Raw genomic sequence first — 27,132 nt, 5'->3', positions numbered from 1 at the left:
TGAATAAATATTTGTGAATGCAGCCTTTTTGCAGTGCATAAGAAAAATGTCGCTCTTTGATTTTATTTGTTATTTGAAATTAATCGAGCAGCCATAGGATCTTATAAATTTACGAGAAAAATGTCACGTTTAGGTCGTGTTCTCATCAGAATTGGATGACATTTACGTCAGACGTAGCCTAATCTATCCCAACCTTGCGTTACAATTTGTCATCTGTGTGTGAAGGAAACCGAGTTCGTCGTTCGCGTCGCAATAATTCATATTCGCGAGCGATGCACGCTGGATAATGTTGTTAGCGGTGTCGTGAAATATCGTCTTGCACGAGAGAATTTTTCCAAACGTACGCTTAATCGTCCACGTCCAGTTTTACACGAGCGTGATGGAGTGTCATCCTACGCCAAAGATATGCGGTGTGCGATAAAAATGTCTCTGCTCACTGAGCGATAAGATTCAGTTTTCCACGGTGTGTATACTTGTCGAGTCTTTCGATAGCATCTTATCGCTTTTTTTTTTCCATTTTACATCTGTTTTTGTTTGCTGATTTTAAGTAATAGAAATGAGTGAAAATCGTTGAAGGGCGTTTGACCTCAATTTACATCGTGTTATTACTAATTAACTTGAAATCTGCTCAATCTCTGTATTATTAGGCGCTAATTTTTCAATGAGAGAAATTTAATCTGATTACATTTTAGGAGAAGAGTGAGTGATATTTGAGAGCAACCTGTGCATATGTGTGTCTACTTAAAACGATGATGGAGTTGAGTCATAGTTTGACCCTCAATGAGGATGCTCTTAATCAAATTCCGGAAGCTAAGCGGCCGGTTTTCATTTTCGAGTGGTTGCGCTTCCTGGACAAAGTTCTAGTTGCTGCTCAAAAGGTATCTATGTAAAAGTTTTACATTTGTATTATTAAAAAATCTATGAAAGGATACAATTAAAATTTTGCTTATAATAAGGTCTTAATTATGATAAAAATGTTATTTGCGCAGAATGATATTAAAGAATGTCAACAAAAGTTAGTGGAACAATTGACCAGACACATGCAAGGAGCTCCTGGTCCACCCACACGGCGTCTCATAGCAAGATGTCTTGCTACTCTATTTAGTGTTGGTGATACATTCTTGCTGTTTGATACTGTCAACAAATGCAATGACATCTTGAGAAATAAAGATGATTCACCGAGCTTTTTACCCACAAAATTGTAATTTATCATTATTAATAATTATTCTGCAATGAAATAATTCTCTATAATTTATGATTGATGTATATATGTTTCTTCAGAGCTGCTATTTGTTGTGTGGGATGCATGTATGAAAAACTGGGAAGAATGATGGGCAGATCATATGAGGAAACTGTACAGATCCTAATAAAATCATTGCGTTCTGCTGAATCGCAAATGCGGATAGAAATTATGTACACATTGGAAAAGGTAACAAACAATTTTATGAACAGGTTGTTAAACTGTAAATGAAATATCTATAATTTATTTTATTACAATATATTTTATTTGTATTATAATTAGGTATGTGCTGGGATGGGATCGGCAATAACTAATGTGCATAAGGAGATATACAAAGTTTCCAGGCATTATCTGACCGATAGAGTGATGGCGGTGAGATGCGCCGCTGCCAAGGTATTTTATATTTATGAAAAAAAATATCACGCGATTATACATATATATTTTTCATTTTCCTATAATTACAATTTATTTTATAAATAGTGTTTGTTGGAAATGTTGAATCACGCTCCGTTTTTATATACAACTGAAATTGAAAGTGTTGCGACATTATGCTTTCGAGCATTTGAAGGCTCAAATTACGAAGTGAGATGTTCCGTCGCTAAATTACTGGGCACTTTGGTGGCGATGACACAGCTTCCTTCGCCCAAGATAAAAAATCCTACAGGTATATAAATTATAATGAAAATATATTGTAAAAAAATATATATCTATTATTTCTCTTACATATTGTTTATCTTTTTGTAGTCACGCACAATAAGGGCATTAGACAAACGTCGCTTGAAGAAGTATTAAACATCCTGATGTCCGGATTTTTGAGAGGCGGCGTGGGCTTTTTGAAAGGAACCGGCGAGATAATAAAAGGTAGCTCCAGCGTAAACAGAGAAGTGCGAGTTGGAGTGACACATGTAAGCGATCATGTACATTTAAGTGGTTGTTTTTTAAAATAAAAAACTTAGACTAATTTGATGTTTATATACTCCTAGGCATATGTGGTGTTTGTACAAATGCTGGGTGGCACTTGGCTGGAACGCAATATCGGTGCGCTAATTGCTCACGTTCTAGACCTGGTTACAAATCCGAAAGCCGCTAGCTCGCATGTTGAAGCGGTATATTCACGCAAATGTGTAAATTTCATATTACGCGGTACTATCGGCAAACTATTAGGAGAAGGCGCTCAAGCTGCCGCTTGCAAGGAGATAGCGCATATTATTCTGAAGCAAATGAATTCCATCGGTAATAATAATAATAATATTTTGTATGAATGATAATATAATTACATGTAATTTCAATAAACGTGGCTTTATAGATTTCAGTCCAGAAAACGCCAAGGATTGCAATCAAGAGACATTATTCAGCCAGCATTTGTTAGTGTGTGCATTACAAGAAATGGGTTGTCTAATACTGGGATTAGGTACCACAGCCACAAATCTATTATCCGATCAATCTTTAAGTACGTATTTGCATATCTGAAACATCTTTTTTTTTCTCTGATGTGAACGAGAAGTTAATTATAATTTAATGTATCGTTTATCAGATCTGATCGATACTGTAATGGCCGTCCTAGTACATCCGTGTCAAGCTGCTAGATTGGCAGCTTCTTGGTGTTTACGATGCATATGCGTCGCAGTACCAAGTCAAATAACGCCGTTAATCGACCGATGCGTCGATGGGATTGAGAATATGCGTAGTTCACCAGAAGCTATAGCCGGTTATAGCAGCGCTCTCGCTGCGGTACTAGGAAGCGTTCGTCTGTCACCCTTAGGTGTTCCCCATACTAAAGGAAAGGTATAATAAAAGCTCTTATTACTCATTATCGATCTCATCTATATATAATGTGAGATTAATTTGCCTCTGCAATTTACCCTAGATAATTTTCAATACGGCGGAAGAACTCTTGAGAAGCGCCAGTCAAAATAGTCGTTTATCTTTAAATCGCACGCACGCAGGATGGCTCTTGATAGGAGCAATAATGACCCTAGGTATAAATGAATCTTATATCAAGTATGAAATATAAGTACGCGCGAGCTGTACTACATGTAATTTAATGCTAATATACAGGTACGGCAGTGGTGAAAGGCTTATTGCCGAGAATGTTACTCCTGTGGAGAAATTCTTTTCCTCGCTCGAACAAAGAACTCGAAAGCGAGAAAGCACGCGGTGATGCCTTCACGTGGCAAGTAACTCTGGAAGGACGTGCCGGTGCGCTGTCCGCTATGTATAGCTTTCTGTTACACTGCCCGGAACTTCTGAATGACGATATCACACGACGATTACTTACGCCGATCGAGTCCGCTCTGGCGATGTTGACAAAGTACGAATTAATATTTTTAGAAGAGTATCTGGAATGTAAAATATAAAATATAATATCTGGAAAATATCTAGAATATAGAAATTCTACATACACACATTTTTTCAGTTTATCACCTGTTTTGAAGAATTACGGTCAACAATTAAAAGCTCCCGCAGCTATGGTTCGTTTGCGCTTATACGAAACATTATTCCTCCTACCGCCGCAAACGTTCGAAGGTAATTTATGCTCTATATGAATCGATTTGCATTATTCTCTATCATTTTTTCTATTTGTTTGCATTATTATCTGATATTGTAATTTAGGCTCCTACACGCATCTTCTAAGAATGCTGGTGTCAGAGTTCACGCTTACGGACAACCCTGGGAATACGACTACTTCCTTATTGCGTGTAGTTTGCCATGCTAATGATTCTGTGATTCTCGGTACATGGCTGCAGGAGACTGATCATCGTACGATAGAAGATCAAGTGAGTATATCTCCATATATCATTAATTTCTACTGCCATAAGTAACATAACATTTTTGCAGAGTTGGGAAGTTACTTGTAACATCGTTACCGTTACCGTTACTTTTTTTCGGTAACGATCGTTACTTTTTTCTGTCTGTAACGGTAACGGTAACGTCGTTACATTTTTACAGTAACGATAACGAATTTAACCGTTACTTTTATCGTTTCTTTAATTCTGTAATCCTGGATAGTATCCCCTTAGTAATTGAAAAATCTATTCCTATTACAAAACAGTTTGCAAATATTTTGGAAAATTATATACATGCATGATGTTTTTCTCTATATTCATAAATCTAAAATTTCTAAATTACAATAAATGAAAAATTGAATATGAAGAACATCAATGATGGAATAATTTATAATTATCGAATATATAAAAGTAATAATTATATTTTAAAATCAATTATAATAAATACTATAAAATAATAATTATATTTTAAAATAAATTAATTTAATTTTTGTATTATAAAAAGTAACGAATCGTTACTTTTTTAGTAACGGTAACGGTAACGAGTTACTTTTCAAAATTAGTAACGAGTAACGGTAACAAGTTACTTTTCACGAAAAGTAACGATAACGGTAACGCGTTACTTTTTTGAAGTAACGTTCCCAACTCTGCATTTTTGTGTCTAATACTTTGTTGAATGCATTGCTTCCTTAAATCTAGTTCTCTTTGAGAATTGAAAAATCTTCGAAAATATCGTTTTAATTAAAATTGTTTTATATATTCTTTTAACATTTATTAACAGACAATCTGTGTAATTTAGTAACAAAGAAGAAAAACTTTCTTTTATATGTCATCTTATATATCTTATGTATATCTCTTTAATTCAAATTTATTTTTTAATTTTACACCTCATATCAATTTTATGAAGAATAAGCATAACACATAACACAAATACTTTTGCAATTTAAGCTTTTTTAATGTAATTTCGACATTACCTTATAAATACCTTCGTTCGTGTTTAGATGGAACCAAATAGAAGGGCAGATTTGGAACATGTGAGTAAGGTGTTCTGCAAAAAATGTGCCTTTTGTTTCACTATAACGTAATAATATTCTCTTTGTTTTACTGATATTTTTATCTACATAAAGCTATGTTATATAAAGCTATATTATGTGTAAAAATTAATTAATTTTTTATGTACAATCTATTTTTATATTATTATTATGATTGTTATATTGTCACTGGTTATTATATATTATTTTTAATATTGTATAATATCAATATTTTATTTTGCTTATATTTTAGATTTTGGAAACATCAAATATTTGCTGAAGAAAATAGTCATTACATTATATTTTGCTTATTTAGAATAATTTATATATATATATACAAATAAATATTTTATTTATTTTAGTAAAAAGGATGCATAATTTAGCATTACTTCATATTTCATATTTCTTTAGGTTAGAAGATGCAGATTTAATTTTCATATAATTCATTACAATTACATTCTAAAATTTTATTACAATCTATGATTTTTCTTTCAGCTTCAACCAAATAGCGCTGCAGGATCTGGAGCATTGGAACATAATACATGCTGCCTTTATAGACCAATGCCATGTGTGAGTTTAAATATTTAAACGTAATATGAATAATTTAAATCTAAATATATATATTATAAAGTTATAAATATATATATATATATATATATATATATATATATATATATATATTTATAACTTACAGTAAAGTAGATTTAAATTATTCATATTACGTTTAAATATTTTATTTATTTTAGTAAAAAGGATGCACACATATATATATATATATATATATATATATATATATATATATATATATATATATAAATGAAAGAATACATACAAAACATAATACAAACTTATACTATATTATATTTACAGATTGAAATAATACCTGGTCCTTTACCGTTGGGCGTAGCGGTGATTGATTTATCGGTCGCGTTATTCGGCCAGATATTTCCGCGTGTAGCAAATAAGCACAGACTGCAGATGCTGGATCACTTTAGCGAATGCATAAAACACACCAAGTCCGGAAGACAGGAGGCGATACAGATGAACGTGTTCACGGCTGTATTGAGCGGCTTGAAAGGTCTCAACGAGGCAAAGACAGGTTTTGGACAAGAGGACGTAAAGAAATCCGCCACTAATCTTATCATTGTAAGGCAATGTTGTTGTTACATGAAATAAGGATATATTTTGATCAATCTATTATAAAATTAAACAATGCTCTTTATAACGTTTTAGAGTACATTAGTCAGTGGCAATCCTATTTTACGATGGGCGGCGGGAGAAGCAGTCGGCCGAATGGCTCAAGTAATCTCCGATCCTAAGTTCACCGCTGAATTGGCGCAAACTAGTTTCGATCGTCTGAAATCAGCTCGCGATGTCGCTAGCAGAACCGGCCATTCGTTAGCGTTAGGCTGCCTCCACAAGTATGTCGGTGGCATGGGTTCCAGTCAACATCTCAACACTAGTGTCAGCATTTTACTTGCACTTGCTCAGGATAATTCGTCTCCTGTAGTACAAGTAAGACCATTTTATTTTATTGTTTAATTTCTTTTTATTTTAATTTTGAATAACACAAACTTTGAATAAAATAAACTTTCTTCTCTCCAGGTTTGGGCACTGCACGCTTTGGCTCTGATAGCTGATTCTGGTGGACCAATGTTCAGGGGTTATGTGGAGCCTACGCTATCTTTGGCGCTGACTCTTCTTCTCAATGTTCCTCACTCTTACATCGATGTGCATCAATGCATCGGAAAGGTTTTATCAGCACTTATCACGACGATAGGTCCAGAATTACAAGGTAAATAACATATATAACATATTTAATTATTATTATATAAGTAATTATATATGCATGATTATATGTAAAATGATATTTTGACAAATATATCCTCAGAATTCTAAAGAAATATAATTTATCGAGCAATTGATTTTAACAGGCAATACATCAACGATTTGCATGGCACGGTCGTCATTTTTATGCGCGTGTGCCATCATGCAGGATCATCAGGATCCGCTCGTTCAAGCCGAAGCAACTGGTTGTCTTCAACAGTTGCATCTCTTTGCACCCAGACATGTCAATTTGTCTTCTCTCGTTCCTACATTATGTGTAAGGCTTTTTTAAACATTTAAAATTTATTGTGAAATATGTTTATTATAGATGCTTTTTCTTTTTCTAGCGTACTCTATCGAGTAATCATTTACTTTTACGTAAAGCTGCAATATCATGCCTTCGACAACTTGCTCAGCGCGAAGCTAAGGAAGTGTGTGAGCACGCGATGACGTTGGCCAACGAAAGTAGAGATACTAATGTAGTAGAGGGTCTCATCATTACCGAGACCGGATTACCGGGCGTGCTCTTCAGTATGCTGGATACAGAAACTGACAGTAAACTAATTAAAGACATTCATGATACTTTGACGAGCATGTTGCAGATATTAGCTGCCGACAATCTGTCTCAATGGTTATCGTTATGCAAAGATGTTCTCACAATAGCTTCAGGTAATTCAAGTCGAGTTTTTTTAATTCAATCATCGCTGAAACATTTTTCTGATGTGACATCCTGTTTTGTTACGCAGAATCGAGTACAGTCGAGGAAGGTAACACGGCGAATGCGGATGACAGCGCCACTGATAATGAATCAGCCGACGCGGAGGGTGACGACGATCAGGCTGAATTCCACGCTGACGAATCCACCAAGCAGCGGCCGTCCATCACCCCTAGATGGCCGACCAGAGTCTTCGCAGCGCAATGCGTTAGACGCATTGTCGCAGCCTGTATGAACAATAAACAGGCGCATTTCGATCTTGCTTTGGCCAAAGAAATGCAGCTGTCTAAGGGAAAAGGTATGATTGATGAGTTCCAACATTGCTCTCTTTAGAAATTTTTCTTGATTCTTAATACTCATTTTTACGAGTTTTTTTTAGGAGATTTTCTGGTGCTACATCTATCAGATCTGGTGCGCATGGCGTTTATGGCTGCAACAAGTGATTGTGACCCATTGCGACTCGAAGGTCTGAAAACCCTGCAAGAGATTATCGACAAATTTGCTAAAGTTCCCGAACCGGAATTTCCCGGGCATTTATTGCTCGAGCAGTTTCAGGCACAGGTGAGTTTCTTTTTAATTCATTTATCAATATGTTTTTTAGAAATATGTTTAACAGTTATTATATTAGATATTAATTTCAAGGTTGGAGCTGCTTTAAGACCGGCGTTTTCCGCAGAAACTCCGTCACATGTTACTGCCGCGGCTTGCGAGGCTTGTAGCGCATGGATCGGCAGCGGGGTCGCCAGAGATCTCAATGACCTGCGAAGAGTCCATCAGTTGCTCGTATCGTCTCTGGAAAAATTACGGGAGGGTAACACTCGGCCTCAACTTTATAACGAAAGCTTATCAACGCTGGAAAGATTGGCGATTCTAAAAGCGTGGGCAGAGGTATATTTATATATATATATATATATATATATATATATATATATATATATATATATATGTATATATATTAAATTATAAAAAAGAAAAATTATGTATTAATCTAAAGATACATAAAGATCAAATTATATATGAGAAAGAGGAAATTCGATCATTTTTCTATTTTGTTAACAGGTATATGTAGTCGCAATGATACGAGATGGATCCGCGCTAAATAGCAAGGATACGACTAATCGAAATGCGAATCAATCCGACGAAGGAGCCAACGAAGAGGATTTTGGAGAATTTGAATTTCAGAGTGAAAGTCTATTAAGTCTCGTCCAGCCGGAACTTTTGAGTCTGAGTCAACATTGGCTATCTGCACTGCGGGATCATGCGTTGCTATCTTTGCCACCAGGTTTAATTCAATATAATATAATTATACAAAATTATATACAAATTTCAAGCAAACACATATATACTCACTCACACACACACACACATAATATTTTATTACATATATTAATTATATTAATTAGTAATAAATTAAATTTATATAAATTTATACAAATTAATATGAATTTATAATGAATATGTATTTGTGATCGAGAAACTTTTAAGCATGATTTGATCTTTTTATGATTTTTTAATGTATTTTTTATATACGTTTTAGATTAATATTATTTAGACAATGAAAATTATCACATTTTATGATATTCACCTAGAATTCTCCAGTCAATTGCCACATGATGGAGGTGCCTTTTATACAACGGACACTATGGAATCCGCGCGTCCTCATTATGTCGAATCATGGGCGCCAATTCTTCATGCTGCTACTCTCTGGCTTAATGCGAGAGGATTCGAGATGAGTGATAGCCAAGAAAAAACAACAGCAAATACCACCAACAATAACAATCCTAACAATAATAACAATAACGATGAAGCTAGCACCTCTAGAACTAATATGAATGTTGAACGTTTTCATTTGTTATTTGGTAAATATATCATACAACATATATTATACAATATAAAACACATTATAATGCTTACATTATAATTTATTTTATATGAGTATGGTTCTTTCTTTTTCTCTCACTCTCACTTATAAAAGGGAAATTATTATTATAATTTTTATTAACTTATAATTATTACTTTTAGGTATATGTATGGAAGCTTTGTGTAGTCCTCGCTCTTCCGAATCTCCACAAAATATAGAGACGTGCTTAAATGCTTTATACACGCTACTCAATTCAACGTGGACACGTAAAGTTTTTATCGCGGACTGTTCCTTACCCATTGAATTATGTAATGTTCTTCATAGGTATGTATACATATATAAGTATGTAATAAGCTCTTTTTTCATCGCATAATATCAATATATTGTTTCAAAGATTGCTTTTAACGCGGGAGAATTATGTCATCCAAATGATAGTAATGGAGGTGCTGAAACAAGTGATGAAAGCAGCGCAGGAAGATTTGGCTGCGAGGAAAAAATTGAAGCTCCGAGGTATGTGAAGTCTAAAATTTCGATAAGTATATATCTATGCAAATTCTGTATTTATCTTTTTTCTTTTAAATATATAATAGATACTACATCGGCGAATGAAGAAAACAATGAAATGTCGGAAGTAGATTTACTGGGCGAAGGAAAAGAAAGCGGTGAACTCGTACCGGGCAAATCATTAGTGTTCGCCATTCTGGAAGTGTGCTTATGTCTCTTGGTACGACAGATACCAGCATTGAATCCGAATCCGGGCGGTGCTACTGCTATCCTGTCTCAAAAGGGATACGTTCCATCAGAAGAGAGCGGCAAGCTGATCTCGTTGTCTCTCAATATAATGGAATCTCTTCCCACCTTATGTTCTCCACAAGGTATTCTTCCTATTTTAATCGATAATATTTTCTTTTTTGGTTTTAATCGATAATATTTTTTTCTATATATTATTCATCCTATGTCTTCGCTGTGTCTTCTGTAGGGGCAATAGCGATTCTGCCAACATTGTTGTATTTGGCGACAGGCGTGATACGAGAAACCGCGGTGCGCACGGATAACGAAAACATCAAACCCGGTGCGGAAGCGCCGGTTCATGCCGCGTTGCACTGCGTCAAAAGTCTTACCAGTAACAAGTATGCTCGGGATCACAGGAGTCAGGAGCAATGGACTGGATTATTGCGAAGCGCACTTGCCAAGATTATCGATCTGGCCAAAACAGGCATGATCATGACTCCATCTTTTATTAGAGGAACTATATATATATAGATATATGTATACATATTTTATATATATATATATATATATATATATATATATAATATGTATACATTATAGTTCTTATTTATGAAATATTAAAAATTAAAACAAAATATAGATATATGTGTTATATTTTTTTTATCGATATAAATCCGTTACTCGCTGTAGTTTAATTAAAGATTAATGTATATCATATCCTTTTAATTTTATTTGTGTAGGTAATGATGAAACAAAAATGGATGAAGTAGCTATGATGCTGGGTATCGCGGTATTCGTGTTACACGCGTCGCCAGAGGTAGTAAACGCTCCGAATCTTCAATTCCCATGCATCAATCACTTCCGACACGCGTTCCAATCAGAGAATCTGACAGTGAGTAAAGATATAAAGATGACAGATATCGAAAAATATATTATTTAATATTATCGAAAATAATTAAAATAATCTTACAGATAAGACTGAAATGCGTGCAAACATTAAGAACGATATTTCTGCATCCGGAACGTAATATAAGTACTCCATATATTCACGCGCTTGCACCACGACTGGTAGAATACCTATACAGCGATAAGAGCAAGCAGGTCACAAACGATATGGAATTGACCTTCACATTGGAATGCATCAGTACGGTAGAGGCCCTTATAGGACTTGCCGATCTTTCTAATCGTAAGTTACCATTGTAGAGTTTATAAAAAACATTTACATCACGAAATTTTGTAATTAGCATATGCAACAAAATGTTAATGTAAAATGTGTTACACGCTATTCAGGAGATCTGTTACAAGGTGTGTGGGAAGTAGAGATCTTCACAATCTAATTTTCAAATGTTTTAATTAATCTTATTTATCTTTCATCGCGATACGAGTGAACATAATGTAAATATGACGTTTCGAAATTAAAATTACTAGGTATTCAAATGCTGACTCTGCTCGTGCCAATTTTAATCAACTATTTGCTGGAAGGAGACGAGCTTCAACGCGCCACTAAGTATCAAGCGAGTCTCCATCAACAGAGTTTTCAATGGCTCAATAAGATTGGGCCGAAATATCCGCAGGTATATTTCGAAAATATTTTTGAATCATAAGTACATAACATTATTATAATAATTATTATTTATATCACTAGGAATTTAAGACGCTAATGTCACAGTCTACCGAGCTAAAGACTAAATTGGAAAACGCTGTAAGAACTAACCATCAACAAGCGCAGCGACATACTCGACCGGTTGATTCTGTGAAACCACAAATCAAGATATCTGCGCCATCAATAAAATTGAAAACCGATTTCTCCAACTTCAATTAAAAATAAATAATCTGTTATAAATCTATTAGAATCGTGTAAAAGATATTAACGATACTAATGATATTAGCGATTCTGTCGTAATAGTAACATATTTGCATAAAGACGACTGACTTTAATAATTATCGATCAGGAATGAATAGAATTAATCACTCTTTATATAATATATTAGCATCGTGATAATTATAAAGTGATATCTTGCTGTTAGAGAATCTTACTCAACCGTACTTAGAAGTATAAAGAAATTAGTAATATTATGGCGGATATCAGGGATAGTTAAAAAAAAGATGGATAAATTAATATCGCATGATCAACTAATCTTTATCGTAAAGTAATATTTATTTTTATCTTATCATAAAGTATAATATTTATCTCTTCTATACATTTTCTCTCTTTATCCACCCATTGAACTATTTCATTGCTAAGTACAATAACGTTCCTGATTTTTCAGTCATGCTTTCCCAAGTGTAAGAGAACTTTATATTATATTTTCAAATTGTACATATTGTAGAATTATATACACATATATAGAAATTATTAATTTATTTGATAATATAAATAAAGATTTATATTTTCTTGCTTCACAGCTTCCATAGATTATGAACATTAATAACAGTTTGATTTCATGAAGAAATGTTAATAAAAATTAAATGACTACAAATATTAATACAATATGCACAAAATTTATAAGTAATATAATAATATATATATATATAAACAATTCTCTGTGCTCAGTGTAAATCGTATTAATCTATAATTCAAAAATTAATCCATAGTTTTATTTTTAAATTATTGACGTAGCTCTAATTGTGTTATCGATAAAAATTATTTATTTACAAATAACTGAATTCCTAAGAAAATACTATTTGCCATAAAACGGATTGGAATGCAATTAAAGACCAGCGTAAAGTATACAAACAGATTTAATCACGAGAACATTCTTTTAATAAGACTGATAACCCCTGTTACATTTTTATTTAACAATTTTACATAATACATGTATACAGTATTATACATACTTTGTTTTGTCTAGAACTGATAGAGTTGGAATAGCTGCTCGATCGAACAAATGTCTGATGTGACATATCGAACTATATACTGAAAGCTCTTTTGTAATATAATGTTTTTTTTCTAGGACAATTTTTTTCTGACAAGAAAGCGGTTTTGTAAATTAACAATAACATAATACTGACTATTGCAGTAAAGAAACAATGCTTTAATAATCCTTGAAAAAATCATGAAAATCATAATTTTTTTTGTATTTGATCTTTAGATTGTATTAAAAAGAATTGTAGTAAAAAGAAACGAAGAAAGAGTGAATTGTATGGCACGAGATATATATTAGGAAATATGATTTGAAAGCCTGTGTGTGCAAACGTGTGTACCACAATAATTGTCTGTATTGACTGCCCATTTAAGAATCGATATAACAAACCTCTTTCACAGCGTATGTAAAGAATTATGTTCGAAAATTGCGTTTTAGATTTGGTTATTGATAAAAGATAAGGATTACGTGCTCGATAGATGTTCTACTATTTTTATATAATTACTTTAAGAATATACGTTGATCGCGTTTGCAATTTTTAATTGTACGTCGCATTCGCGTTCATACATATGTATATCCGATTCATCGAACTTCCATGTGTATTGATTTATTACCGCGTTTTATTCGAAATTATGGCAGAAATCCTCTCTGACAAATAGTACAACTATGTAATGCTATTACTGTAATCTACAGAAATAAAAATCACCTCATTTAACTGTAATTTCTCATTAATTTCTATCTATATTCGATCTTGTAAATTTTATGGTAAATTTAAGATTATTCTAAATAGAAATGTGTGAGATTATTTTTTAAAGATAAATATATAAAATATCAAAAATTTGAAACTTACGAAAAATAATTAACAATTATACATATCATATTTTTTGTAATTATTATAAATGATTTTTGTTTCGTTATTTATTATCTCGGTCATTTTTTAATTTAATGATTATGTAGTAAATATGATTTTGAATATTATGAAATTATATGATTTTGAAATTATATTTTATTTTTTTTAATTGTCTTGCTTTTTACTTTGTCTATACGTGCGTATTCATTTGCAGTGGTGGAATATTATTTTGCAAATGGTCTGCTATCTAGACTGTTTAGTATCCTCGATGATAAATATAAATCTTTTAACTGCACGAGTTATCGAAATGACGAACAGTTTTGAGCGAGTTTCATAACGTGAGTTCCCCTCCTTAAAGTTAAGAACTTACACATGTGTATTCTATATATAAGGTTTATAAAAATCAATGTATCAGGCATGTTTAGAGTAGTATATCGCGTGTTATCGTTGAAGAATGATTATCACTCTATCGTGATTGTTTTTGCACGCAATATAACTGACCATAACACAGTGAGGAGCTCACAGCGAGCGAAGAGACTCGACTCGACCGGTTTTTCGATTCGAAAGAATTCAACGCAATCAAGCGAGATGGTAAAGGCAAAAAAGTACGTGCTAGTGAAGCATTTCGTGAACGATCCGCAACCGACGGATCTGCAATTGGTAGAAGAGGAGTTGCCGCCTCTACAGAATGAAGGTAATTGATTAATTTATTTGCATTGTGCCGTGCGCATCATTGATTGCCGAGTCATCTTGGCCCATATTCTGAATCCTCTTTTATCGATAAAAGTGCCTCTAAAAGTGGCATATAAGCCTTCTGATTGGCTACAGGCCGCTTTTAGGAGCACTTTTATCGATAAAAGAGGATTCAGAATATGGGCCCTTGTAATGGGCATGGAATCAAACGCAATTACAGTTTCTTTAATAAACTATATATGTATGATACATAATTCCATGAAAAAATTATAATTATAATTAAATTATACAAGTTACAAATAATTGATCAATTTAATCGCATCGTCATTATGTACAATTTACTAATTATCGCTGATCTTGTAATATAGACGTAGAATCACATACATGATTTTTTAATGAATATATAATGGAATATGAATATATAATTATATATGTATGATACACATGATTCCGTCATAAAAATTATTATTATAAATAAATTATACAGGGTGTCCCGAAACTAACGCTTGATATTTTAAAGGCAGATTCTCTGGTCAATTTAAAAACGATTTTTCCTCAGCGAAAATGTCGAGGGAGATCATTATTTTTTGCATATTCCCAATTTTTGTCATCATGTATATTTCTAACTAAGCCTTAAATTAAAATTCTATTAAAGTAAACTCTACCTAAAATTAACTAAAGAATGTGACTTTATTAATATTTTATTCCCATAAGCCTTAGTTTGCGAAAAATCCTTTATTTTCAATCGTTTATAACTCGAAAACTATTAGTGCCGCGACATTTTCGCTGAGGAAAAATCGTTTTTAAATTGGCTAGAGAATCTGCCTTTAAAATATCAAGCGTTAGTTTCCCGGGGAGACACCCTGTATAAATATAATCTAGGTATTTTTAGAAAATAATGTTTCAAATTCAAACATATATTAATTTAGACTTCGTAATGAGTTAAACGCTACAAATGCAAATTATAGTAGACAATCAATCACTGGGTAAATAGCCGGTAATTTCCGTCTAGAAAATAAAGAAAAATAATAAATTTACTATTAAGAATATATAATTTCATCTTTATTTAATAATGCAACATTGACGATTGAATTACGAAATAATTTCGGCAAATTAATTCTCTTGCGATTATCGATATATTAATTGGTATTATTTAATATCATCGAGGTCGTTAAGTCATCTATATTGATCGAACCATATTTTTTCTTTCTTCTTTATAGAAATTCTTGTGGAAGCCGAATACCTCTCCGTAGATCCGTACATGAGACCGTACGTACAAAGATATCCAGTTGGAATCACGATGATCGGAACTCAGGTCGCTAAGATCGTGGAATCCAAAAATCCTAATTATCCAGTTGGCCGAAGACTTGTCGGGCATTTTGGCTGGAGAACTCATACGATTATCAATCCAAAGGTCGAGGAAAGTAAATCCGAGGAAATAAACCCACGACCATATTTTTTGCCGGATATAGGTGATCTGCCATCGTCTCTCGCTTTAGGTGCCTTGGGAATGCCAGGGTAAAAAATAGAAAATTTTCTAATGCGATTATGATTTGTTCTAATGCGCCTTTTAATAAGGTGCATCTTCTTATCATTTCGTGATGGAAAAGACAGATATAAAATTATGTGTGTGTGTGTGTGTGTGTGTGTGTGTGTGGATAGATTAGATAAGATATAAAATTAGAAAAGAAAACACAAAGCGCACTTGCGGCCTTCGTTTGCCATTGACTTGCATTTAAACTTTGATATGTGTGTAAATTATGAGTATAAGTATCTATTCTTATATATTGATATAGAGATTAATGTTTAAGATGGATATGAACTCAGAATTCACTGATTAATTCTTTTTTTTTTTTAATTAAGAAATTGACGAAGAGAATGGAATTAATCAATTTAGCTTCTCTCTAAAAGGTTAATATATAAAAACTTGTTTTTTTCTCAAAATATATGCATATCATATACCAAAAAAATAATATAAATTGTATACATATTTATATAATTGTATACATATTTATATATTGTATACATATTATAAATATAAATCCAATTCGCGTTTTTTTGTAGCAACACGGCGTACTTTGGTCTGATGGAGATATGCAAACCAAAACCTGGTGAGGTAATTGTCATTAGTGGAGCCGCCGGTGCGGTTGGTGCTCACGTGGGCCAAATCGCCAAGAATCTGGGCCTTACTGTCATCGGTATATGCGGCTCCGACGAGAAATGCAAATGGCTCGAGGAATTGGGTTTCGATGCTGCCATTAATTACAAGGCCGCACCGATCGCGCCAACTTTACGTAAAGTCGCTCCGCAAGGCATAGATTGTTATTTCGATAATGTGCGTCGAACAATATATATGCAAATTATAAATAATACATTGCAATTATCTGTTCCGTGTGTATAAATTGTTCATTTTTTGAATATGTATTTTCTCTCTTTAAATGTCTTTTAGCTGGCGTAAATTATATATAAATTAATATTTTTTTAAACAAAGGATCACTATTTGTTAAAACTTTCTCATTTTCTTATGCATTATTCGTGCCAGTTATTCTTTTTGTTCAAGTCTAATTGAAATTTGAAGAGATCCCTAAAAACACAATGGATATCGTGAATAAAATTGCGGTGAAATTGTAGGTCGGCGGGGACATCTCTACTACAGTTATATATCAGATGAGGCTGTTCGGTCGGATAGCTGTGTGCGGTAGCATCTCGACTTACAATGCGGATTCTTCATCCTTACCCAAGTCCACCGTCTTGCAACCTGTGATACTATTCAATCAACTGAAAATGGAAGGCTTTATCGTTCGGCGCTGGGTGAAACGTTGGAACGAAGGAATCGAGCAGAATCTGCGGTGGATCCGCGAGGGCAAGCTTCATTATCGAGAGACTGTGACCAAAGGCTTCGAGAATATGTTCGACGCATTTATTGGTATGTTGAACGGCAAGAACATCGGGAAGGCGATTGTCCAGGTTTAGGATCAACGAGTCATGAGTATCGTCGTGCAATGCATCCTATACAAGTGTATATTTCTGAATATTTCTGAAAAATTAAGAAAAATACGAATTTTGTATTTTCCGTGAACTTTAGCGTGTCTTGCATACTGTGTACTAATATCAGATTAAGAGTTGTGTCAACATTATTTTGAATTTTGAGCGAAACTTAATAAATATGTATATATTTTTATCTTCCTTTTTAAATATTTAAATAAACACATATTTAAATTTCGTTTAAGGAAATAATGTTGATGTAGTCGGACCTAAGGCATTTTTAAATGGCATTGTTAAACACAAGAATTTGATTCGTTTCGAAAAAGATAAATAATGCAAATATAATTAAAAGTTTATTAAGTTTTTATTTTTCAATTAGTTCCTATAATGACTAACTTTTTCAATTAGTTCCTATAATGAGTAACTTTTTCAATTAGTTCCTATAATGAGTAACTTTTTTATTTTCGAAAAAAAATATTTGAAGAAGAGGAAAAAATGTATATGTATATTATATACACGTTGCATGTTCACATTGTAATGCTAAAAACATTGTGTAATGTTAAAAAAATGCAAATAATATAAAGAATAATAATTTACAAAATATATTTATCTATTTGTTTTTCGACCCTGAAATAAAATATTTTACTTTGTAATATAACATAATATGGTAATTAATTATAATTGTATTACATATTTAAATAATCTTTGGATATATAAATTTCTTATATAATATTATATTTATGAGAAATATATATATTTAGCGCAATATGATTTACAAAGATTTTATTAGAAAATTAAATAATACTAACAAATTACTTTGTTACATTGTAATTATTCCACATTTTACAAGAGTAGTCGGAAATGCCGCACTAGATTTAAAACATACATATGTATATGTATATATACGCGAACACACACTTGTACAATGTGGAATTAATAATAATTACAGTATAACAAAGTAATTTATTTATTCATAATAAATAGTTTTATAACAAAATCTCTTTTATTGAACATTTTGCTTGATTTTATTTAATCTAATATAAATAATATTAATATTAAATAATATAAATAATATAAATAATATTTGCATATTTTTTATTTCTATTATTTGATTTGATATTTGATTTTATCACCAGTCAATAAAGACGAAAAACTGCAACTTTATTATCGTAAGTTGATAAATTAATTCTGTGCGCGATCGGCAGTGTTGTGGATCTACGTCGTGACATTGTTTAGCCATCACTCTCGAAAATGGCGGCCGTATTGGACGAGGTCGGCAAATCTGCCGAAAAGCTTGTAGACGAGGAAAAGAACGAGATCGTCGACGAGGAGGACGAGACTGGCGCGGTCGAGGCCTCGAAGAAGAAGAAGAAGAAGAAAAAGAAGAAGAAGGCCGGTGCGTTTAAATACACGATTTCGTGTCCTCGATCGTTCGCGCCCTGTTTCAATCCCGCGTTGACACGTGCAAATTTCTTTAATTATACCGTGAAATACAGTCACAAAATTGCCGGGAGAAATCCGTCCGTTTTCAATCGAACTTACTCGCGACGTCTCGCTTAATTTCGCGCAAATTACGCGATTTGTCGTGTCGTTAAAAGCGCGCGACTCCAACGTCGGGCGAGGTACTTGTTAATGTGCTCCGTCATTTTCGAATATCATATCAAGTAAAATCAACGTGAGAAATTTTATCACGCACGAGATTGTCACAGCGTCTTTAAAGTCAATGATTTTCAACTCTTATTTGAATGCAACTTTGAAATTTCACAAGGTTCATCTATGCATAGACTATCAGCTGTGCTAATAAAAAAATTATATTATTGATTATGAAATATTAATAATGTGTGGATATTTCATGTAGGTGCTGGAGAGGCTAGTGCAGATGTTCCAGAAGGGGAAGAGAATAAAGTTAAGGATGATGATGCACTTGCCGAAGGTATCGTCAATAATTTTCTAACTACGATTCTAGGCTAAAAATTCAACAATTAAAGTTCAATAATTAAGATAGCATGTATTTAGCTTTCATGTCAATGGCAACTAATAATACTTGTGGAAATTCTTAGGTTCCACAGAGATAACCGAGAACGATGGAGAAAACGAGGAAGCTAAGAAGAAGAAGAAGAAACGCAAGCCCAGAGGCAAGGGTGGTGTAAAACAGCAAACGGATCCGCCAACTATTCCCGTGTCGGAATTATTCCCCGACGGTAATTTCCCGATAGGGCAGATAATGGATCATCCATCCGCTGCTGGAATAGACGATAGAATGGCGAAAAATCGCTTCACCAGTGAAGAGGCGCGCGCCCTCGACAGAATGCATAATGATATCTACAATGAAGCCAGACAGGCAGCCGAGGCACATCGACAAACCCGCAAACATATTATGAAGTGGGTATGTAAGTCTGCGTTATTGTAAATAATTAAAATAATTAAAATATTATTCAGAGTTGCATTAAGTAATATAAAAAATTACGAAACAAGTTTTTATAATTTGCGAGTATGTATATACATCTGATGAATGTATCTGCTCCTCTAGGTGAAACCAGGAATGACTATGATAGAGATTTGTAACGAACTTGAGGAGACCGCTCGGAAGTTGATAGGCGAGGATGGTCTCAAGGCTGGATTGGCGTTCCCGACTGGTTGCTCCCGCAATCATTGCGCAGCTCACTATACTCCAAACGCCGGTGATCCAACCGTTTTAGAGTACGATGACGTCACAAAGATCGATTTCGGTACACACATCAACGGGCGTATCATCGACTGTGCATTTACCTTGACATTTAATCCGAAGTATGATAAGTTGATCGAGGCTGTTCGTGACGCTACTAATACTGGTATCAAGGCTGCCGGAATTGACGTGCAATTGTGCGACGTCGGTGCTGTTATCCAAGAAGTAATGGAGTCCTATGAAGTGGAACTGGATGGTAGAACTTATCCGGTAAAAAATATACAATATATGCATAGAGTTTCGATTCCAATTAATTTAATTTAATTAATAATTTAAATTTTTTATAGGTGAAGTCGATTAGGAATCTGAATGGTCATTCTATCGCGCCTTACCGCATACACGCCGGGAAAACAGTGCCAATAGTCCGAGGTGGTGAGGCAACTCGAATGGAGGAGAACGAATTTTACGCAATCGAAACCTTTGGATCTACCGGCAGAGGTGTCGTTCATGACGATATGGAATGTTCGCATTATATGAAAAGCTTCGATGCCGGTTTTGTGCCATTGAGGTTGCAGAGCAGCAAGTCTCTTCTCAATACTATCAACAAGCATTTCGGTAAGAATCTAAAAAATAAAATATTCGGACCGTTCAAAAAATAAAATTGAAATTAATGGCATAATCTCTGTTTTTTATTTCATGAATTTTTCAGGTACTTTGGCTTTTTGTAAGCGTTGGTTGGATCGCGTCGGTTGCACCAAATACCAAATGGCGCTGAAGGATCTTTGTGAGAAAGGTGCCGTGGAAGCGTATCCGCCATTGGTCGACGTCAAGGGCTGTTATACCGCTCAGTTCGAGCACACTCTCGTTCTACGTCCCACGTGTAAAGAAGTAATTTCCCGCGGAGAGGATTATTAATAAATCAATAAATCAATGAATCAATGAATCATCGTTGTGTTTTACATCACTATCGAATGTGTCAAGATATATCTTAATCTCAATGTAACATTTTTGTCAAAACATCTCGTTCGATCTGTATGCGGTGATGCGAACGGTAGACGCGTGAATAAGAATTGTAACCATGTAATACGTTTCAGCGTACGACATTTTGAAATGTATATAATTTTATTTTTCCGATTGTAAAAAACAATATTGCGAGCTTCGACAAATGATGAAAACGCAATCGTTTGATGCGCTTTCTATTTTTATTTCTTAAACATCAAATGTTAATTTCTATTCCTTTAAACATCAAATGTTTCCATATCATGGAAAAACGTTGAAAAAAATCGAGATATACTTCTACATTTTCTTTCCTTTTTTTTAATGTTTCGTAATGTTTTGTTTTAATGTACGGATATATGCTTCGAAAGGATCGGTAATTTATATTCGCTGTAACATTTTTTAAATTTTTATTACTGTTTCTTACATTTTTACTAAAATGAAAATGACGGGAATGGTGTGTTTAATATTGAATAAAATATATTTGGAATTCGAGATTTATATCATTGCGATAGTCCTGAATATCGTGTAATTAAGATTTTAATGTTAGAACGATATAAACATAGAATCTAGTAATACATACATGTGACAACTGTACAAAAGGAAAACGAAAGTATTCTCCATTTGTGGCTTCTCTATATCCATTTGTGAATCTCTATATGTCGATATATTTCCCTACGCATTTTAAGAGCGCGAATTATATGTTATAAAGTTTTCGTGGATTTATCGGTTAAAATTAAAGATGTAACAAATTCATGTCTTATATTATTTTATAATCCTAAGAGGCTGCGCGTGTTTTCGCAAGATTCTTTAAACAATGAATCATGAGATGTAATAGCATTGACGTTGATTCGACATTTAAATACGGTTCGTAACAGTTTCTCCGCATTTTGCTAACGTCATACATTTCTCTCATTATCATAACGAAGTATGAGAACACATGGTCTCGCGGAGAGTCCTGATCTATCCTCTTGTCTTCTGGCGCAATTTTTACTTTCAGTGGCATTACCTTTATATAACTGTGAAATGTAATTTTAAATCATATAACACATATGTAGTAAAGTATATATGTGAAGTAAAAAGTGGGTAGCATCAAGTTTCAAATAAATCCGTCGTAGTTACATTGATTCACAACGTCAGAAGCTACCGTGATGAATCGAGAACTTTAATGATGACTCGTGCGATTAGTTTCGCATATTTTCGAGCGGAACGCGTTCTATGTTTAACGGACTCGACTCGAGGTTCTTCGTGACGTGTCCAACAAGAATGCGAGTAATGCCACCGTCGGTGATCCGAATGAGCTTTGAATACAAAATATCTTCTAGGTGCCCGAATCGCCTCGAAGATCGTGGAAGACACCATCGGGACTTCCAAGAGGAGGAAGGGAAGAAAAAGCGACCATGGGTATCATCGTCTCATATAAACGATACGTGTTCAGGATACACATGGTCGCGAGTGTCTTCGGACATTCGTAGATCTAGAACTCACGCACGTATTTCGATTAATCTTAAACGGTACGGAATATTTCACTTACGCATATATAACTAAACAATACATTTTTACTTTTCCTCTATTGTACAAATAAAAATTTCAGCGATCCTTGGAAAATACTTGGATCATCTTCATCATTGTTTTAAAATAAACTTTATAATATATGTTTTAAAGAAAAACTGAACTTCAGGAAATTAAAAGAAACATTTCGTATCGTTCAAGATCAAAGAATCGAAACAAATGAATAAATTTTTATCTCACCATCTATCTATCGCTATTCTGTCTATTGTCAATCTGTGTCCTACTCTGGTAAACTGTGTTACTATCGGTGCTCTCGCGATGAAATCACCTTTGTTCTCGTAAGAAAAAATACGTTGGATATTATATATTCGAGTTTACACGTAAGTAATAATAATTACTGGAGATTACTTTATTAAATACAATAATTACCGATATAATATGATAATTATCGTATATAATAATATAATAACGCGTTTGTCGACGTCACCCTAATTGGTCATTGAACTAAGCTCGGCACACTGAGGTTTTACTACTTATTATTGTTGATTGTACATCGAGACACCTGATACGTTCTTACGAACTCTTTATTTGCGCGCTTCTCGATTCAGGCGGTATACGAACGACATCATAATTTAATCGATGTTTAAACTATAAAGAGATAAGAATAATCTTCATCCTAATCTTCAAGACACAACGTCGTTTGGTCCTTCGCGTTATTCTGGGAATGATTTTGCGGCGGATTGACACGTTTTCTACAAGACAGATCCACCGATTCTCTCCTCGCTCGTAATCAAAGCGTCATAATTCAAATACGTAGCGTGTTATCTCTTAACGCCCGTTACAACATACCTTCCGATGCGCCGAATGAGAGACCCTAATAATTCTCGTGCCAACGAAACTTATCAGATGTTACGCATATATACATGTTGATTGTGATCGATAAGGCGCCGAGGTATGAAATTACACGAGCCACCCGAGCGGATCGAGATCGATCGATCATCCTATTTAGTCGAGCGGGACCTCTGACCTTCGCTAGGCTCTCACTGAGACTCGGTGCGAGGCCTCAGCTTCGCCCTCGCTGTTACCAGGAGATTGCTCGGTGGTTCCATCGTCGCCTGCGATTGCTCTTGCTACAAACAGACAATTGCTCATTCATTGCCAGTCCTATTCAAGCTGATAAAAAAATTGATCGGAAGTACATCGTTATATTACATTTGCATTTGACTTGATAATTTAAAGAGATTCCAGGAATGAATTACAACATTAAACAATCGAAGATTAGAATATCAAGACTTGAATATACATATATTAAATGTGAACAATATCGAATCAATTTTTTCGAAATTTGAGAATATAATTAATTTAAAGATTATTTTACATACACATACAACAGGATCTATTCTTCTAAAGATTTAAAAATGTGACACTTTAAAAGAAACGAGAGATTACCTATAATTTTATATATATCAAATTACCGTTACTTGAATGTGTCTTGCCCTTTGCTCGATCGCTCTTTGCAAAGCGGTTCTGGGATCATCTCTATAGCTTTCTTCTCGAATTCTTTCAGCTTCCCTTCTTGATGCAGCTTCCCTATGTTTCTCCAGAGCACGTTGCAACTCGCTTTTCTGATTCAAGACATTTTTGCCACTATGGAGAGAAAAAAGCGCGTATTTACTTGATAATTAATTCTTATTCGAGCAATTTTTTCCAATTAAAATTTTTATTAAAGTAGTAAGTTAAAATAAAAATATTTTTAGCAAATGAAAGATAAAACATTTCTGAACGTACCGAAAAAATACAAAATAAGAATAAAATAAGAACGAGAAGAAAAATATAAGTCAATTGAAATATATACTATGGGATTACATTGTTTTTATTCGCACGTGGAATGTGCGTGGATTGAATATTGCGTGCCAAGATAAAAATCGGCAAGCGTGAACCGCTTAATTTCACCGAAGCGTGAAGAATCGCACAGGTGCGTCGAATACGTATATTAATTATAGATAGTACGTACGCGAAATATATAATTATATTAATTAAATATTTCGCAAAGCTAAGTGATAAAATAAATATACTCGATATTACTTGTTTGACCGCGTAACTGACGGAAAATCGGCACGAGAAATATTTTTCCGAAGTAACATCCTTCTCTCTCATCCGGCTCTTATATATATTATATAATCTCTACGATTTCTGAACACGCTCGAATTCACGTATGATGAAAATGGATTTGTTATGGCCCACGAGATCAGCTTTCATCAGGAAGTTTTCCACGCTGGTAATTGGCTTTCCATTTTTATCACGGATATTATATTTCTCGCGATATTAATTAATCCTCGTATACTTATAAAGGCATGGAGAGGCAGGCAAGAAAACATTTACTTTCGGGATTACCTTTCGTTCAGTTTCCTTTTTGCCGGGATTAAAAGAATTTTTTCCCATATTTAAAAACACTCATTAGAAAATTAATGAGATATTCGAAGAAACTTTAAACTGATAATTTATTAAAAGGAAATTTAATATCAAATTTAATATAACAATTCGAAAGTAGAAAATTTATAAAATTTCGCGATTAATTAAGACCCTGGCATAAAAGGAATTAAATGCTAAATAAGAATACCCGATATTTATCACAGTGAAAAACTTTCTGTTATAAAAAGGTACTCGTATTTGAAAAAATTTTTTTCCGACGAATTAATCTTTCTAAGGAAAAGAGACAAGAAAAATTTTGAAGTCGTTCAACTCACATTTTCTGATTAAAGAGTAACTCTCTGTGCAGATCCTTATGATTAGTGGAGATAAGGCAAGGATTATATGGTTTCCTCGGCAAAATTAAGCCGTCTGGTCCCATGTGAGGAGCCGGTGGTGGCGGAGGCGGTACGCCCAGAACCGGTGCCATTTTTTTCTCTGAAAGAAAAAATTATAAATTTGATAAATAATCCATTCAAAATTAAAAATCGAATATCGTATACGATAATTATGTATATTATTAATTGCTAATAAATCTCTAACCCTCGCAAAAGAAATGAAAATGTTCACTTCAATCATAATTTGAATCACTTTGTTAAGAATTTAAAAAAATAAATAAATCTTAAAGTCGTAAAATGTACAATTATATTAAAATTAAAATAATTAAAATTATTTTTAATTTCTTAAAAAGGTGAATTAGAGGTTGCACTGAATGAACCTTTTAACAAAAATGTATTATGATGAAAATAATGAATAACAAGTAATCTCAATCACTATAAATGGTGCTTAATAATTATTCACCCTCCAGTAACGCAACTTTCGCCCTGACCGAGCTCTGCTCGCACATGGTAGTTGCACGTATCGCGACTGAAACATTCCTCCTCGAGTACACGAGAGACGTATCAGAGAAAAAGAGAGAGAGAGAAGTTCTATATATTTTTACGTAGGGCTTCGCGCATATAGCTGCGCTAATAGGATCTCGGGGAAACACGCGCGAATGAACGGTAGCCTCTCGCAGAACTCAAGGTGAAATAAACGATGCCGTTTCCGTTGCAATCGAACGAGGTCGAGCGTTTTAACCCTCTTTTGTTAGACTTACATTCAAACTATCTTTAATATCCGTTTGAAATGCAATGAGCGAGGCAAGCGTATGTAATCCTGCGTCAACAGAAACGATTCTAAAAATATATCACGGTATTGATGATTAAACAATTAGCGATATCGATAAATGCCAATCAATGTTCACAATATATATAAGTAGAAAAAGTCGCGATAAAAGGGAAGTGATTGTAAAAATATTTATTTTTTTATTTGCGCATTTAAATATTCTACTTCCGTTCCCTTTACGCGAGAAAACGCAACACATGTTTCCAGATAAAAATCATTTCGAAATCGCAACTTTACGCCAAGACGCACAAGAACTCGAGAGGACGTATTGTCGTTTCGCGTCGCGATTTTCTCTGTAAGCATTTATTGTTAAATTCGCTTCTTGTCCTGACAACAGTCCAGATCCTATCGACAACACATGGACACATTGGATACATTTATATATTTGTTTTTATTGTATAGTTTATTCAAGATACCATAGTTGTTTTAATAGATCAATATGTCGTTTCTACGTGAGTTTACCTAGATAACGTTATAAAATAATCAGTTAAATTGAAAAGTAAAAATGAGATATCTCGGTCGACGATTATCAATCTTATTTTTAAATGAATTCTCAATTGATAGAAATTTGTATATAACATTTAATTATAATAATAAAATTATATAAAATTACTATATTTTATAAATAATATTAATAATTGCGTAACAAAATAAAATAGTAAAATAGTATATAATATAATTAAACATAATAATTAATCAAAAGAAGAAGAAATAATTCATCAGAGAAAATCATGATTTG

General features: G+C 33.6%; 4 protein-coding genes across 9 annotated transcripts in view; 3 read left to right on the top strand and 1 right to left on the bottom strand.

Moving 5' to 3' along the window:
- The first annotated feature begins 52 nt into the window (after window positions 1-52).
- LOC145972696 (HEAT repeat-containing protein 5B) lies at window positions 53-13,777 on the top strand. 4 transcript variants are annotated; one of them, XM_083101484.1, is made up of 35 exons: window positions 53-463; window positions 693-878; window positions 990-1,201; window positions 1,282-1,429; window positions 1,523-1,633; window positions 1,721-1,904; window positions 1,985-2,145; window positions 2,224-2,473; window positions 2,547-2,690; window positions 2,775-3,025; window positions 3,108-3,219; window positions 3,299-3,551; window positions 3,657-3,766; window positions 3,854-4,017; window positions 5,028-5,060; window positions 5,553-5,627; window positions 5,928-6,203; window positions 6,291-6,572; window positions 6,663-6,852; window positions 6,992-7,161; window positions 7,232-7,553; window positions 7,631-7,897; window positions 7,979-8,160; window positions 8,242-8,487; window positions 8,659-8,881; window positions 9,189-9,458; window positions 9,622-9,784; window positions 9,855-9,970; window positions 10,051-10,335; window positions 10,440-10,676; window positions 10,933-11,084; window positions 11,165-11,378; window positions 11,483-11,497; window positions 11,621-11,766; window positions 11,838-13,777. In XM_083101484.1, exons 2-35 carry the CDS (start codon window positions 750-752, stop codon window positions 12,012-12,014), a joined length of 6,270 nt encoding a protein of 2,089 aa, XP_082957610.1. In that variant the 5' UTR covers window positions 53-463; window positions 693-749; the 3' UTR covers window positions 12,015-13,777. The 4 variants fall into 4 exon arrangements, with proteins under 4 accessions (XP_082957610.1, XP_082957612.1, XP_082957611.1 ...); XM_083101486.1 differs by lacking the exon at window positions 5,028-5,060; XM_083101485.1 differs by lacking the exon at window positions 11,483-11,497.
- A 503-nt stretch (window positions 13,778-14,280) lies between these two features.
- Window positions 14,281-18,187, top strand: LOC145973008 (prostaglandin reductase 1). The gene is made up of 4 exons (XM_083102111.1): window positions 14,281-14,600; window positions 15,820-16,117; window positions 16,664-16,934; window positions 17,231-18,187. Exons 1-4 carry the CDS (start codon window positions 14,324-14,326, stop codon window positions 17,570-17,572), a joined length of 1,188 nt encoding a protein of 395 aa, XP_082958237.1. The 5' UTR covers window positions 14,281-14,323; the 3' UTR covers window positions 17,573-18,187.
- Window positions 18,188-18,809: 622 nt separating this feature from the next.
- Und (methionyl aminopeptidase und) lies at window positions 18,810-21,192 on the top strand. The gene is made up of 6 exons (XM_083103003.1): window positions 18,810-18,980; window positions 19,443-19,517; window positions 19,645-19,970; window positions 20,115-20,519; window positions 20,597-20,864; window positions 20,959-21,192. Exons 1-6 carry the CDS (start codon window positions 18,836-18,838, stop codon window positions 21,162-21,164), a joined length of 1,425 nt encoding a protein of 474 aa, XP_082959129.1. The 5' UTR covers window positions 18,810-18,835; the 3' UTR covers window positions 21,165-21,192.
- Window positions 21,193-21,638: 446 nt separating this feature from the next.
- Window positions 21,639-27,132, bottom strand: part of LOC145973534 (uncharacterized) — a 55,073-nt gene continuing 49,579 nt past the window's right edge. For 2 of the 3 annotated variants that reach the window (XM_083103005.1, XM_083103006.1), the window contains 3 exons: window positions 25,505-25,664; window positions 24,233-24,404; window positions 21,639-23,887 (listed from right to left, as the gene is read on the bottom strand). In XM_083103005.1, coding sequence (XP_082959131.1) covers window positions 23,798-23,887; window positions 24,233-24,404; window positions 25,505-25,664 — 422 coding nt within the window. In that variant the 3' untranslated portion in view covers window positions 21,639-23,797. The remainder of the gene's footprint in view (window positions 23,888-24,232; window positions 24,405-25,504; window positions 25,665-27,132) is intronic. The other variant, XM_083103007.1, reaches the window with a different exon arrangement.

This window comes from Camponotus vicinus, unplaced genomic scaffold (assembly GCF_025532165.1).
Source record: "Camponotus vicinus isolate PSW18456_S1 unplaced genomic scaffold, iyCamVici1.0 SCAF_6, whole genome shotgun sequence".
NCBI lineage: Eukaryota > Metazoa > Arthropoda > Insecta > Hymenoptera > Formicidae > Camponotus > Camponotus vicinus.
The sequence above is the reverse complement of the archived record's forward strand: the minus strand, read 5'-3'. Positions and strand labels throughout refer to the sequence as shown.